We start from the raw sequence: 14,362 nt of genomic DNA, 5'->3' as shown, positions 1-14,362 counted from the left end.
AATACTGTACTTGGTATCTACGGGCTGTCTAACGCTACCTTTAAGGGAAAAAAAACAAAGGTAGAAAAAGTAATATAGGAAAGTATCAGACCAATCAATTACTGTTGGGGTGAATGACTACATTATACCCATTTGCTTCAAATCAAATTTTATGATGCCTTTTTCTTGGGGTGGGAGGAGTTATTCTGCCGGTGTAGATGACAAAAGAAAAGTACCGATAATAAAACTTAATTATTGGGAGAGAAACAGTTTTTCTGAGATAAAAAGTAATTTAATATGGTTTCTGGACTACCTGCCCTTTGTTGCAAAACCTCTATATATCCTAGCTCCCCCCATCGCCTCCTCGGAGCAGTTCTCTCAGGATTACTTGAGATGCTGCCTCTCGGGCTTGAAGCCCTAAAAATTCTTGCCAAATAAAACTCTCAAAAAAAACCCAAAAAACCCACCAGAGGTTTCACCAAGCAAAGGGAAAGCTCTTGAGCAATGTAAGAAATACTATTAAGTGGTGAAACAGCAGAGGAAGGTTACAAATCCAATTCAATAATGAACCATTCCCCACTGTGACAGCTCATTCTGAAAAGACAAACTGGGAAACTGCTATTTTCAGTGTACAGCTGACCCTCGAACAACATGGGGCTCAATGGAACTGCACAGTTCAAACCCATGTTGTTCAAGGGCCGACTGTATATGAAACCATTATGAAATGAAACAAACTGTTTCATTGATAAAATGCTGCCATGGCCAAAACAGCAGAAAATAATAGTACAGTGAAAATACAAAGGTGAAGTCAAATTTTAGACTTTCATTGGATCAAATTTTAGACTTTCTATGGTGACATAGTATGCCTAGAGAGACTCTAATTAAGGAGGAGAAGCATATGATTTATTTAATTAATATCATAACACCTTTTTTAGCTCTGGAAGATAGAAAAGTCACAGCTGTACATTTTAATAGATCCCACATAACCAAGCTATCATTTCTGCTTTCAAATTGTGTCAAAGGCCATATCCTGTCCAAAAGAATATTGCTACCTTGTGAATTAATTCAAAGGCCACACTGTGTCTAAAAGAATGTTGTTACCTTATGAATTGCAGATTTATGTATTTTGCTTTAAATACAAAGAGGCAAGCGTCTGAAATGATGTAGGAAAAAAAGCAACTTTGCTGTAGAGTCCCTGGAAAGAGGCCATGCATAATCAGAGATTGTGTTTTTAGTATCCAATTCTGGGTTCCTCATGATATGACTATATGGTCTAAGATAGTTACATATTCAAAACATTCAAAAGTATATTTTAAACTATCTTTCACCTTTACTGCAACCAACTGAATACTCAGACGCATCTCTCACTGAAGAAAAATGGTGTCAGGCAGAGTCATGCACAGCCTGCAGTGTCATCTGCACGTGGCAGCTTTGCTCCTGCATAACTTCCTACCCACCCAGACACTAACCCACTTACTCTCGCTTCTGCCCAGATGGGTAAGTGATTAAAAAAGAAAGAGCAGGGCTTCCCTGGTGGCTCAGTGGTTGAGAGTCCGCCTGCCGATGCAGGGGACATGGGTTCGTGCCCCGGTCCGGGAAGATCTCACATGCCACAGAGTGGGTGGGCCCGTGAGCCATGGCCGCTGAGCCTGTGCGTCCGGAGCCTGTGCTCCGCAACGGGAGAGGCCACGACAGTGAGAGGCCCGCGTACCGCAAAAAAAAAAAAAAAAAAAGAAAACAGCAATAAACTACCTGCTGGTGAGGAAGGTCAACCTATGGAACCCACAGGTAATACAGACTTACCAACCGTGAGCCTAGTTCCTCCCCGGAAAAACAGGCACAGCAATATCCGCCCTCAAAGGGTAATTATAAGGTTTAAATGAGATAAACAGCGTAGAACCTGGAGCCTAGCACGCAGTAGGTACTTGATGATGGCTCCCATCCCAGACTTCCTCTCCTTACTTCTGGTTGGTCCACCCAGCTTTAGCCGCCTGTGTCCTCACCATCCCTTCCTCCTCCTGCTGCTCCCCTCCAGCTATATAATCTACCGCTTCTACTGTGTCATGTCCAAGGCATCGGTGGAAGAAACTGATGTTTGTCCAAAATGAGGTTTAAATTTAGTGCTAGCCTGCTAAATCACAAACACTTGCTTATTCCCCAATGTCTACAGGTAAAATTAAGAGTTTTCTATGTGATAATTTTTTAAAGTAATGTACTCAGTTCCTGAATATTCTTACTAAATTGAGGGCAAAAAGCTCTTACTATAAAATTTTTTTGAAAGCTTAAAAATTAATAACCTAGGCAATAGGACTGGATAGTGTTCCGTTTAGCAATGGCACTCATAAAGAGCTACTTTACGGGGCTTCCCTGGTGGCGCAGCGGTTGAGAGTCCGCCTGCCAACGCAGGGGACACGGGTTCGTGCGCCGGTCCGGGAAGATCCCACATGCCGCGGAGCGGCTGGGCCCGTGAGCCATGGCCGCTGAGCCTGCGCGTCCGGAGCCTGTGCTCCGCAATGGGAGAGGCCACAACAGTAACAGGCGTATCGCAAAAAAAAAAAAAAAAAAGAGTTACTTTATGAATCACGGGAAGGGCAGCTTATCCACTCTTGACTATATATATATTATATATATATATATATATAAAATTTATAATATATATTAAAAATATATTTATTAAAGTTTCCTCCTACTTACTTTAACATTAAATAAGGGAACAGTATCAAGGCAATTCTTTAAGCCAAAGAATTCCTAACAGGGGGTTTCATAGTTAACAGAGGCTTTGGATCTCATCACTAAAAATTCTAGAATCACACGAATACAAGTCCTTCCACATAAAATACGTTAGACAAATATATATTATATATTTAATGAACACAGAAACAGAGACAAATAAAAGCTAACCATAATTTAGGCTTCATTCTCCTGCTAAAACTGCTTAGCTTATTTTAAACTGCTATTTCTTTGTTTCACCTACCATTCCCGGGCGAGCTTCTTATAAGCCTTTTTAATATCAGCCTGACTGGCTGTTCGGCTGACCCCTAGGACTCTGTATGGGTCAAAATCCAACGCAGACAGAATTTGCAGGATCAGAACCAGAACTATCAAGAACTGCCAGGAAATGCTCAACTTTTTCACTTCCATTTCTCTTCCTTTCCAGAGCTGAAATGATTGAAGAGGCAGTAAGTTTTAGTGGTAGAAATCTGGAGAGTCTTGCTTTCTAGGTAAAGGTATAAGATATACAGATGAAAAACAAAACAAAAGATACTTTGCAGGAAAAGTGCCAAGCTGTTTGACCACATCTTCTTAAATGAACAATCTTGCTACTGTTTTTGAATATCACAAATAAGAACTATTATAGATGAAGAGATGAGCAATAAGAATAGCAACTCTCCAAAATCCTTGTATCAGAAAAGCTTCAGAAATGACTGAAAACGAATGAGAAGAAGAAATAATAAGCAAACGTGGGAAAACATACACAGGGAAATCAAGGCAACTACATCTCAAATACACTATTTCACTTATTCTGACAATAATAGTTTAAACTTAAAATACGTAGTTAGAGAATACCTCACTGAGCACATGCTAAACAAATTCATGAAATCTTAAGATTTACCATGTGCAAAACTACAAAATGAGATAGTTGTGATGCTCTTGGGAGTTAAATAAGTATAAGAATGAAAGTGAAATACTCTAAAAAAAAAACTGCAGTTACAACTTTGTGTGCCCCAATTCTATTCTTTCTCACCATGCCCATTCAAACAAGAAAATAAGAAGCTGTTCTTTAATCACTAGCAATACTGTCATTACAAATGGAGATCTCAGATGAAAAAAAAGTGGTGAGAAAAATTTTAGTTTGCCACGTGAAGGGGGATTAATGGCAAAGGTCGTAGACCAGGCATGGTCTTCAAATGTTAAAGCTCCAGCTCTGGTGAGTGTAGTGACTGAATTCACTGTGGATTTTGGAAATAATCCCGGATGGTAAATGAACAAGGTAGTGCTGTACTGCAGGGACATTTACACTCCAGGAGTATGATCTTTGTGATATCACACAATGATTTTTCAAGGGCCATATCTTGGTTTCTCACAAATCACTAAAATTTTAAGGATCAAGTATCTAATATGACACCTTACTTAAGGGAGGCAAAGCTGTAACATTGTGGATTTTGACAAGTGGGAGTCTAAATCCTCAAGAAATTGACTAATCTGATGGCCACTGTTTAGGACTGCAAGCATGCTGAATAAAATCCTAAAACAAACCCGTTTCTTTTCTGTAAAGGCAATCTATAACCTATTCTCTCACAAAACACATACAGCACGCTAAAAACTGAGAAGGTGATGTAGCTACTAATTAAGCACATGGACTCTGGAATCAGACTAACATTGGGGTCTGTCCTCTACCACTTTATGACCTTGGACAAATTACTTAACACTTGCTAAGCCTCATGTCCTCCTTCATAAAATGGGGGTAAATAATACCACCTTGAAAGGATCAAAATGGGAGTTAAACGTATGTAAAGGATTTACTGAGCACAGGGTCAGCAGCCAATAAGCGGTATTTACTGCCATTATTTTTTGTACCATGCAGTGCAACCAGTGCCTTATTCAACTGTGTCAGTCGCCTCCACTTAGAGGGCCCAAGTGCCGGGGGGCTGTGTTCTTTTGCTGACAGCTCGACGGTGCCGGCCTCAAGGCAGGAAACAACCTGCCCAACAGGTAGGCTATCGCCCTCGGGCAGTATACCCCGGACCAGGCAGCCGGTCCCAAAGACATGGTTAGCTCTGAGCCCCGCCTCGAGCTCCCCCCGGAGGTCGCAACCCTCCAGGAGACAGCCGCATCCCTCGCCGCCCCCGAGAACCCTGGGCCAGGCCCTATCGGCTCCGGGTTCCCCCCGGGCCCAGCGGGGACCGGGAACGAGGAGGAACTGACGGGAGATCCCTGAGCCCGCCCGGCCCCGCCGCGTCTGCGGCTCCGCGCGTCACGCCGGGAAGTAGTTACCTGGAAAGGGCACCGTCCTAACCGGCTGCAACGTCCGTGCTCCACTTACTCCGCGGGGCCGAGAGCCTCCGGTCCACACCAGCGCTCGCCGGGGCCTGGGGAGGGGAAAGAGGAGGGACGAGCCGGAGGGCAGTCACGTGGCACTTAAAGGCCCGGCGCACCAAAGGCGCGGACTGAACAGTTCTAGGGCTTCAACTTTGAAAATCTGTTTTGACCCTTGCCACCCGCCGTCTGCGCGTGGACCTGGCGCGGTTGTCATAGGAACGAGGCTCGCGCTCCGGCTGGATCCAAAAGGATGGTGGCGACCAAAGAGGCTAAAACGTCCTTCCTAGCGAGGCGAAGTCGCGATGCATGATGGGATGCCAAAACACCTCCCCTTCCCAGGGAGGAGTTTCCACTTCTACCAGGAGATGGCCCTTGTCTAACAACAGTTGCTGGGGTGGGGAAGCAGTCGCTGGTCCCTATATTCTCTTTAACCCTATTCATAGAATCCTAGAGCGTCAGAGTTGGAAGGGACCTTAGGGATCGTTTCTAGTCCAACTCCACCGTATCCTGATGGGGGAGATTGAGACCCAGAGACGGGCAGGGACTTGCCCAAGGCTTAGAATCCAGGACTCCTAATCCTATATAACCAAAAGCGATCTCCACTCTAGAATGTACCAGGTCCTGTCCTAAGCACGGGAAAGGGATATGTGTATGGTGATGCTGGTGGGGGCGGTGGAGGAGGGGCACAAGTGAGTGAGGTAAACTTTCATTGAGCCAATGACATAGGTTCCTTGGGGATGTAAAGAAAGAGATTTCATGTCCTCCTGCCCTGCTTATTTAGTCTTTATCTCCTTTGCATTTATCACTATCTAACATACTGTATCTTTTATTTATTTACATTGTTTATAATCTGTCTCCTCCCACTGGAATGTAAGCACCTAAAAGCAGGGCTTTTTGGACTTCCCTGGTGGCGCAGTGGTTAAGAATCCACCTGCCAATGCAGGGGACACAGGTTTGATCCCTGGCGTGGGAAGATCCCACACGACGCGGAAGAACTAAGTCCATGCGCCACAACTACCGAGCCTGCGCGCTAGAGCCCATGAGCCACAACTACTGAGCCCACGCGCTACAACTGCTGAAGCCCATGAGCCCTAGAGCCCGCACGCCTAGAGCCTGTGCTCCGCAACAAGAGAATCCACCAAAATGAGAAGCCTGCGCACTTCAGCAAAGAGTAGCCCCTGCTTGCTGCAACTAGAGAAAGCCCGCGCGCAGCAACGAAGACCTGACACAGCCCAAAATAAATAAATAAAAGCAGGCCTTTTAAAGTCTGTTTTGTTCGTCTCTATATTCTTGGTGCCTCTACAGACCTTGGCACAGATAGGATCTCAACAAATATTCGGGAATAAATGGATGAATGGGGCTGAGGTTTCACTGCTCAAGAGAATACATTCTAAAGTGGATTCCCGGTTGTGTGTGGACCTTGAGCTGGGCTCGGGTTTAAATCCCACCCGCCTCTGCCACTTACTACCTCTGTGATCTTGAACAGTGACTTCACTTCCTACAGCCCCAGCGTCCACATCTGGGAAATGGAGGAAAAGACTATCACCCTGGTAGGATTGTAGTCAGGGAGAAATGAGGTAATACAATGTAAAGTGGCTAGCACAATGTTTTTTTAATTGAAATATAGTTGACATAGGAGCAATTTTTGAAATGAGGAAATGAGCCGTACAAACGGATCAGAGGACATGATTTCTGCCGGTTTTTTTCTTTGTGGGAGGTGCTAGGGTGGGAGGGAGGGAAGAGGGGAATGGGAGACCTATAAGGTGGACTTGGTTGCATGAGACAAGTTTGGCAAAGTAAACCAGGATATCTGGGCACGGGGCGGAGACTTATGGTTTCATTGGGGGCAGGGCAGGGGGCTAGAGGGGAATCATGCCCAGGAGAGGGTCGAATGGGGCGGGACAGACCATCGCTCCAGGCATGACAGTCTCTTACTAGAAGAGTAACCCACTCCGAGTCTGCGAAAGCGAAGTGGTAATGAATTCCCGCAGGGGCCCTTGACGGAGCTGCGCGGGTGTGCCCTGGGGGCGGGTCGCACCCTGCGGGCGGGTCGCACCCTGCGGGCGTGGCAGGGCGCGGGGCCGGAGCCGAGGGGCTAGAGGTAGTGAGGTGGCGGGGCCGGAGGGCGGTGCAGTAACGCTGGGGTGGGTTTCGAGGGCGGTGCCTGGGGGCGGGACCCAGGGGCGTGGGGAGATGGGGGCGGGGCGGAACGCGGTGGCAGGTCCCGGGGCAGGTCCTGAGGAGAGGGCGGGGCTCGGCGGCCGAAACCCGGAAGCGCTCAGAGGCGGCCGGGGCCTCTGCCGTCTGTCCGACATGGACGAGGCTGACCGGCGGCTCCTGCGGCAGTCCCGGTTGCGGCTGGTCGGCGAGCTGCAGGTGGCCGCGCTCTGGGACGCTCTGCTGAATCGCGAGCTCTTCACCCCCGACATGATCGAGGACATCCAGGTGCGGCCCACCACCCCCCCAGCCGGCGCCCCCAGCTTCCCGCGCCGCGCACACTTCAGGTCACAGATGGGGACAGCGAGGCCGCGCGGAGAGGGTTGCTGAAGCCACACCGTGACTTAATGGCCGAGCTCCCGCCCTCTCCTCTCGCGTCTGTGCCATGCAGTACCCGCTCCATTTGGGGAACCATTGTCAGGGAACCCCGTTTTCCCGGAGGGCGTCGAGCCCACTAAATTGCCCAGAGGAACCAAACAACCCCAAACGCCTTTTCGAGGGTTTGCTAAAGCGATTCCATCAGAGTACACCGTTAGCTGCTGCAGCGGTGTACTGTTTTTTCCTCTTCTAACGTGGAGGTTCAGGAAACCCATTTGGGCGGTCAGACTGCCTGACACTGTATCCTCTTCGATCTGCAGTGTCCTGGGCTGTGAAGTGGGGACAACAGCAGTACTGTCCTGAGGGCTAAAAGAGATAACGGGTGTGAAACAGTAAAGTTTCAGGCACAGAGTGAGGGCACATCATATGGTAGCTGGCTGTGCCCTGTCCTCCTTGGCCAGCCCCTCATGAGTTACGATTATGTTTTGTAAGGGGTTTGGAGATGAGGGGCCTACTGCAGCTAATGAAGAAAATAATAAAGTCAAACATTTGAGGTTCTCTTTAAAAGCACTGTCATGTCGTTGGCTTATTTGACTCTCCCCACAGGCCTGTGAGGTCAGGAGGGAACAGGAGGTTTTTTTTTTTTTTGCGGCACGCGGGCCTCTCACTGTTGTGGCCTCTCCCGTTGCGGAGCACAGGTTCCGGACGCGCAGGCTCAGCGGCCATGGCTCACGGGCCCAGCCGCTCTGCGGCATGTGGGATCTTCCCGGGCCGGGGCACGAACCTGTGTCCCCTGCATCGGCAGGCGGACTCTCAACCACTGCGCCACCAGGGAAGCCCACAGGAGGTATTTTTTTACCACAAGATACAGTGGGAATGTGTGGCTTCCTAGAGGCCCTTGCACAGTGCCCTGTGGGCTGCTTGCAGGCCAGTTTCTGCATCATCCAGGAACTTGGCCTGATCCAGTGAGGAAGTCTTTAACAGGATAAATATCATATGGAAAATTGCCAATGAATAATAATATTACAAGAAGTCTTATGAGCATCTGCTGTGTACTGAGGAGTGGAAGTGATTTGAGGCCATACCCTTGCCATCAGGTACATTCACAGGAGTCATAAACTCGAATGTCATTGGAGGCCCAATGGGTGGGCACTAGAGCGGGCAGCCTCTGCCCTGCCCCCCAGCTCCAGATGAGTATGGTTATACCAGAATGTTGGCCCAGTGTTGCCAGGTTAGGGTTTTTTTTTTTTTGGCTACGCTGTGTGGCTTGTGGAATCTTAGTTCCCTGATCAGGGATCAAACCCAGGCCCTTGGCAATGAAAGCGCAGTCTTAACCACTGGACCACCAGGGAATTCCCGAGAAGCTGGAAATCTTGACTTCGATGTCGAGTTCCCTGATTTTAAATGTTAGCAAAAATAGCACAGGGAGCTCTTCTCAATATTCTGTAATAACCTAAAGGGGAAAAGAATTTGAAAAAGAATAGATACTTGTATGTGTATAGCAGAATCACCTTGCTGTATACCTGAAACTAACACAATATTGTTAATCAACTATACTCCAATATAAAAAAAATGTTAGCAACAAATTTGGAATTTTTAAAGAATGTCTTATGAACAATGGGCCACCATTTTGCCACCCCTAGTATGGCGGAACCACATGGATCTGGGCTGTCATCTGGCTTTGTTACATAGTAGCAAGTTGCAGCACCTTTCTTAGACTCAGTTTCTCTCACCCATAAGGTGGGGATAATTGTAATTTAACCCCTTAAGTTTGTTGAGGAGGACTAAATGAAATGATGCATTTAACACAGTGTCTGTGAGTGTTCAGTAAATGTTGAGAGAAACCAAAACACCATGATTTACTTGCAGAGAAGTAAGCATGCAGCTAATTTTGCTAATGAGAATTACCTTCTCAATGATAGTATAGGTCTGTGCTATTCAATATAGGAGCCATTAACCACATGTGGCTATTTCAATGTAAATATGAAGTAATTAAAACTGAACAAAAAATGCAGCTCCTCACTCATATGACCCAAGTTCTCAGTAGCCACGTGTGGCTGATGGCTGCCATATTGGACAGCACAGATAACATTTCCATTATCCTGGAAAGTTCTCTTGGACCACGGTGCTGTAGGATATTTGAGGACAGGGTGATGTCTTATCCCTGTGGAGCTTGCCCAGAGCTGGGCCTCAAAGGACAACCAGCAGATAACCTGATCGCCGTCTCGTTGTCTGGTACCACCATCCTGACACCTGTCAACCTGGACCATTCCTGCAACTTCACAGTCCACCCGATCAATGCCCAAGTCTTGTCAATTTCCGCTCCTTATTTCTCTGGTATGTCCTCTCGCTTTTCTCCATTCCAGCTGCAAAGTCTCTGCCACCACCTGACTTGGCTATGGCCCACTCCCTGCCATTGTCCACCCTACCCCCAGGATGATTTTTAAATTTTTATTATTTTTAATTTTTAAATAAATTTATTTATTTATTTTTGTCTGTGACAGGTCTTTGTTGCTGTGCACGGGCTTTCTCTAGTTGCGGCGAGTGGGGACTACTCTTCATTGCAGTGCACGGGTTTCTCATTGTGGTGGCTTCTCTCGTTGCGGAGCACGGGCTCTATGCATGCGGGCTTCAGTAGTTGTGGCACGCGGGCTCAGTAGTTGTTGCTCGTGGGCTCTAGAGCGCAGGCTCAGTAGTTGTGGCACTTGGGCTTAGTTGCTCCGCGGCATGTGGGATCTTCCCGGACCAGGGATTGAACCCGTGTCCCCTGCATGGGCAGGTGGATTCTTAACCACTGTGCCACCAGGGAAGTCCCAAGATGATTTTTTAAAAGGCATCTGACACTGTCACTCCCTTCTTTTTATTTGTTTATTTATTTGGCTGCGCCGGGTCTTAGTTTCATCACTCGGGATCTTCGTTGCAGCTTGCGGGAACTTTTAATTGCGGCATGCGAACTCCTAGTTGCGGCATGCGGGATCTAGTTCCCTGGCCAGAGATCGAACCTGGGCCCCCTTCATTGGGAGCGCAGAGCCTTAGCCACTGGCCTATCAGGGAAGTCCCCGTTACTCCCTTCTTAAAACTCTTCAGTGGCTTCCACAGCTTTCTTGACACAACAGTGCAAAAGTCTCCTCTCTCACTTTGTCTCCCCCCTTATGTCTCTCATTTCTCTGAATTCACTACTCACTTCCTAATGTTCCCTGGGGTCTCAGCTAAGATAGCCCCTCCTGGAGGCTTCCCTGACGCCCCAAGGCTGAGTTGAGTGCCCCTGTACCCTTCCAGCCCCATGTGCTTTCCCTTCTGTCACTTCTCTCTTTGCTGTGTCGTTGATGTGTCTGTTCACATCCCCCGCTAGACGTTTGGTCCCTGAAGACTGTGACGCTTTGCTGCTGCATTTTCAGCACTTGGCACGGTGCTGGGCACACCGCAAACACCTCCAACATACTGATTGAAGAGATAAAGACTGGCAGGTGGCACACGCTCAGTGCAACTGCAGGCTCAATGTTTGCGGAGGTGCCTGATTGTTTAGACTTAGGTAGATGGGGAATGGGGGGACAGGGTGAGAGTCACAGGAAGGCACGTGGATAATAGCGCCATGTCTTTCTTTCCAAACAGCGGGCAGGCTCTGGGTCTCGGCGAGATCAGGCCAGGCAGCTGATCACAGATCTAGAGACCCGAGGGAGTCAGGCCCTTCCTTTGTTCATCTCCTGCTTAGAGGACACAGGCCAGGAGACTCTGGCTTCGTTCCTGAGAACCAGCAGACAAGCAGCAAAGCAGGATCCAGAGGCCATCAGACCCCTGAACCTCAAGCCTGTGGTGCTTGGACCAGTGAGCCTCAAGCCAAAGGAGCTGAGAGGGGCGGAGCAGGATCCGTCGAGGCCGAGCCAAGGAAAACTCGCTCCGGTGGTGCTGGGGCCTGAGGAGCTCTGGCCAGCCAAGCTCAGCCCCGAGGTTCTCAGACCAGAGGCCCCCAGGCCAGTGGACATTGGTTCTGGAGGATTCAGTGAAATCCGTGAGTACCAAGAGTGGGTGGTGGGTGGGTGTGCTGAGCGGTCATTGAGGAGTGACCAGTGGTACAGCTGGGTAGGGCGAGGTTTAATTTAATTTTGGTGTTGTCTTTCTGAGTACTCGTAGGGGATGGGTGGACTGTTCTGGTAGGTCTTCAGGAGAGCCCCTGCTCTGAAAAGCAAGTGTTGAAGTCTGTTTTGGATGTTGGAGGTTTTGATCAGTATTTCCAGATCAAGCTATTGTTTAGGATTTTGCCTTTGGTTCCAGGTGGGTGGTGTGGACTAACCCAGGCCTGGGGGCAGGAGGGAGGCAGCTGCCTGTTAAGTGTCTGCCCCAAGCAGGCACCGTACATACCCTTACCTCCCTCCCTCACAACAGCCCTGCAAGGCACGGGAAACTGAGGCTCAGGGAAGTTAAGTCATCACCCAGGGTCACAAAGCTGCATCCGGTAAAATGCAGAAATCCAAAGAGTGCAGCTGGGTGATTTTTACCTATGGGTACACACAGATAACCAAACCCCAGATCATGAAGACACAGAACGTTCTATGGGGGTGGTGGGGGGTTGTGGTGGTGAGATGAATTGGGAGATGGAGGTTGACATATATACACTAATATGTGTAAAATAGATAACTAATAAGAACCTGCTGTATTAAAAAAGTAAAGTTAAATTAAAAAAATTGCATTTTCTACTTAAGGAATTTAAACAAAACAAAACAAAAAACAGACATAGAACATTCTGATGTCCTATCACACTCTCTTGTACCTCTTTCCAGTCTATTCCCACTCTTACCCCATTCAAGGGAATCACTATTCTGAGCTCCGTTGTCATAGATCCCTTTTGCTTGTCCTTGAACTTCAATATAAATGAAATCCTATGTAAACTTTGAGTCTGGATTCTCTTGCCATCATTATGTTTGTGAAATTCATTCATGTGGTTGTGCATATCAGTAGTTAGTTCTTTTTCATTACAAGGTAGTTCTTATTCTGAATCATCCACAATTTATTTAACCATCTCTTGTTGATGGACATGTGGTTTTTTGTTAGGGCTTCGTTTCCATGGCAGCACATGGAGATCCAGCACATCCTTTTTCATGGATGCCTAGTGGGCCATTGCATGGATGCTAATAATAATAATAGTAGTAATGGTTAACCTTACTGAGTGCTTACTTCTTGCAAGGCACTGTCTGGAGTGCTCAATAAATGATTTATTATATTTATTTATTTATTTATTTTTGGCTGCGTTGGGTCTTCGTTGCTGCACGTGGGCTTTCTCTAGTTGCGGCGGGCGGGGACTACTCTTCATTGCGGTGCTCGGGCTTCTCATTGTGATGTGTCCCCGTGTTGGGGAGCACGGGCTCTAGGCTTGCGGGCTTCAGTAGTTGTGGCACGTGGGCTCAGTAGTTGTGGTTCGCAGGCTCTAGAGCGCAGACTGAGTAGTTGCGGCGCACGGGCTTAGCTGCTCTGCAGCACGTGGGATCTTCCTGGACCAGGGCTTGATCTCGTGTCCCCTGCATTGGCAGGCGGATTCTTAACCACTGCGCCACCAGGGAAGTCCCCTCAATAAATGATTTAATTTAATCTTACCAACTCTCTTGTAAGGTAGGTGCTACAGTTTTCCCAATTTACTGTTTTTTTGTTTGTTTGTTTGTTTTGTTTATGTTTTTTGGCCGTGTTGCTCGGCTTGCAGGATCTTAGTTCCCCCACCAGGGATTGAACCCAGGCCACGGCAGTGAAAGTGCAGAGCCCTAGCACTGGACTGCCAGGGAACTCCCCAGTTTACTGTTGAGCAAAGTGAGTGACAGATTGAGAAATGACTTGCCCCAAATCACGTAGTTAGTGAGATGTGGAAATAGGACTGCAGTCCAGGCTTCCCCACTGTCTGCTCTGCTGTATGGTCTCACATGTACTTTGCACTGTATTTCATTTATCCAACTTCTGTTAATGGACATTTGTGTTGTTTCTGCAGTGGCCTTGCATGTTCATCTATCTCCGACTGGGGATACATTTCTAGAAATGGAATTACTGGGTTAAAGTGTACATGTTCCCATCTGATAGATGCTGCCAACTTGGACTTCAAAAACATGCCATTTTATAATCACACCAACCATAAGTGAAGGAGACCATTTTCCCACACGCTTGCCAACAATGAGTATTAACATTTTTTCCTATGTGATGGGCAAAAAGTGGTGTCTGTTTTCTGTGCTGGATAACTGCATGATTTTGGATGACTCGTTAACGCAGAGAAACAAACATACATACTGAGGGTCTGGGGAAGAAGACCAGTCCTGGAATTATTCTACCATTAGGGAGGGAGGGAAAATACAAAGTCCAACTGTTGCTATCTTGTTCGGGGAAATGTCAGTGTGAGTCATTTAGGGCCAACAGTCTTGACTTAAAGCTTCCTGGTCTTGTGTGAGTTATTTTATTTCCTGTTTGTTGTGAATATTTTTTCCCAGTGGAAGCTTAAATCTGAAGGGTAAATGATAATAACAATAATAAGATCACTTTAAAATGTATATATTGATACACAGTGCTTTTCAGGTCATCAGAACAACCCTGTGGTAGACAGGGCAAGCTCCTCTGTTATCATATCCCATTTACAGGGGAGGAAGCTGGGCTCTGAGAACAACTCAGTCACAAAGCAAGTTCAAGGTCAGAGCTAGGACTTGGGCCTTGGTCTCCTGGCTTAATAGAGCGACTGCCCCATCCACCCATGATCTGCTGAAGGATGTCCCTTTTAGGAGCTGGGCTGGAGGCTCCTAAGTACTGCACAGGAATGTTTCCCAAGGTCGATTTCATGGTG

General features: G+C 47.4%; 2 protein-coding genes across 4 annotated transcripts in view; one reads left to right on the top strand and one right to left on the bottom strand.

Moving 5' to 3' along the window:
* Positions 1 to 5,088, bottom strand: part of DNAJC16 (DnaJ heat shock protein family (Hsp40) member C16) — a 37,217-nt gene extending 32,129 nt beyond the window's left edge. The window contains exons 1-2 of one of the 2 annotated variants that reach the window (XM_079946436.1): positions 4,975 to 5,088; positions 2,954 to 3,138 (exon numbers count right to left, since the gene is read on the bottom strand). In XM_079946436.1, coding sequence (XP_079802562.1) covers positions 2,954 to 3,120 — 167 coding nt within the window. In that variant the 5' untranslated portion in view covers positions 3,121 to 3,138; positions 4,975 to 5,088. The remainder of the gene's footprint in view (positions 1 to 2,953; positions 3,139 to 4,974) is intronic. The other variant, XM_079946437.1, reaches the window with a different exon arrangement.
* A 2,200-nt stretch (positions 5,089 to 7,288) lies between these two features.
* Positions 7,289 to 14,362, top strand: part of CASP9 (caspase 9) — a 30,319-nt gene continuing 23,245 nt past the window's right edge. Inside the window, exons 1-2 of one of the 2 annotated variants that reach the window (XM_079918639.1) lie at positions 7,289 to 7,464; positions 11,167 to 11,563. In XM_079918639.1, the coding sequence (XP_079774765.1) occupies positions 7,333 to 7,464; positions 11,167 to 11,563 (529 nt within the window). In that variant the 5' untranslated portion in view covers positions 7,289 to 7,332. Of the gene's footprint in view, positions 7,465 to 8,171; positions 8,402 to 11,166; positions 11,564 to 14,362 lie in introns of those variants that run through there. The other variant, XM_079918640.1, reaches the window with a different exon arrangement.

This window comes from Stenella coeruleoalba (assembly GCF_951394435.1).
Source record: "Stenella coeruleoalba genome assembly, chromosome: 1".
NCBI lineage: Eukaryota > Metazoa > Chordata > Mammalia > Artiodactyla > Delphinidae > Stenella > Stenella coeruleoalba.
This window is presented reverse-complemented; position numbering and strand designations above follow the sequence as displayed.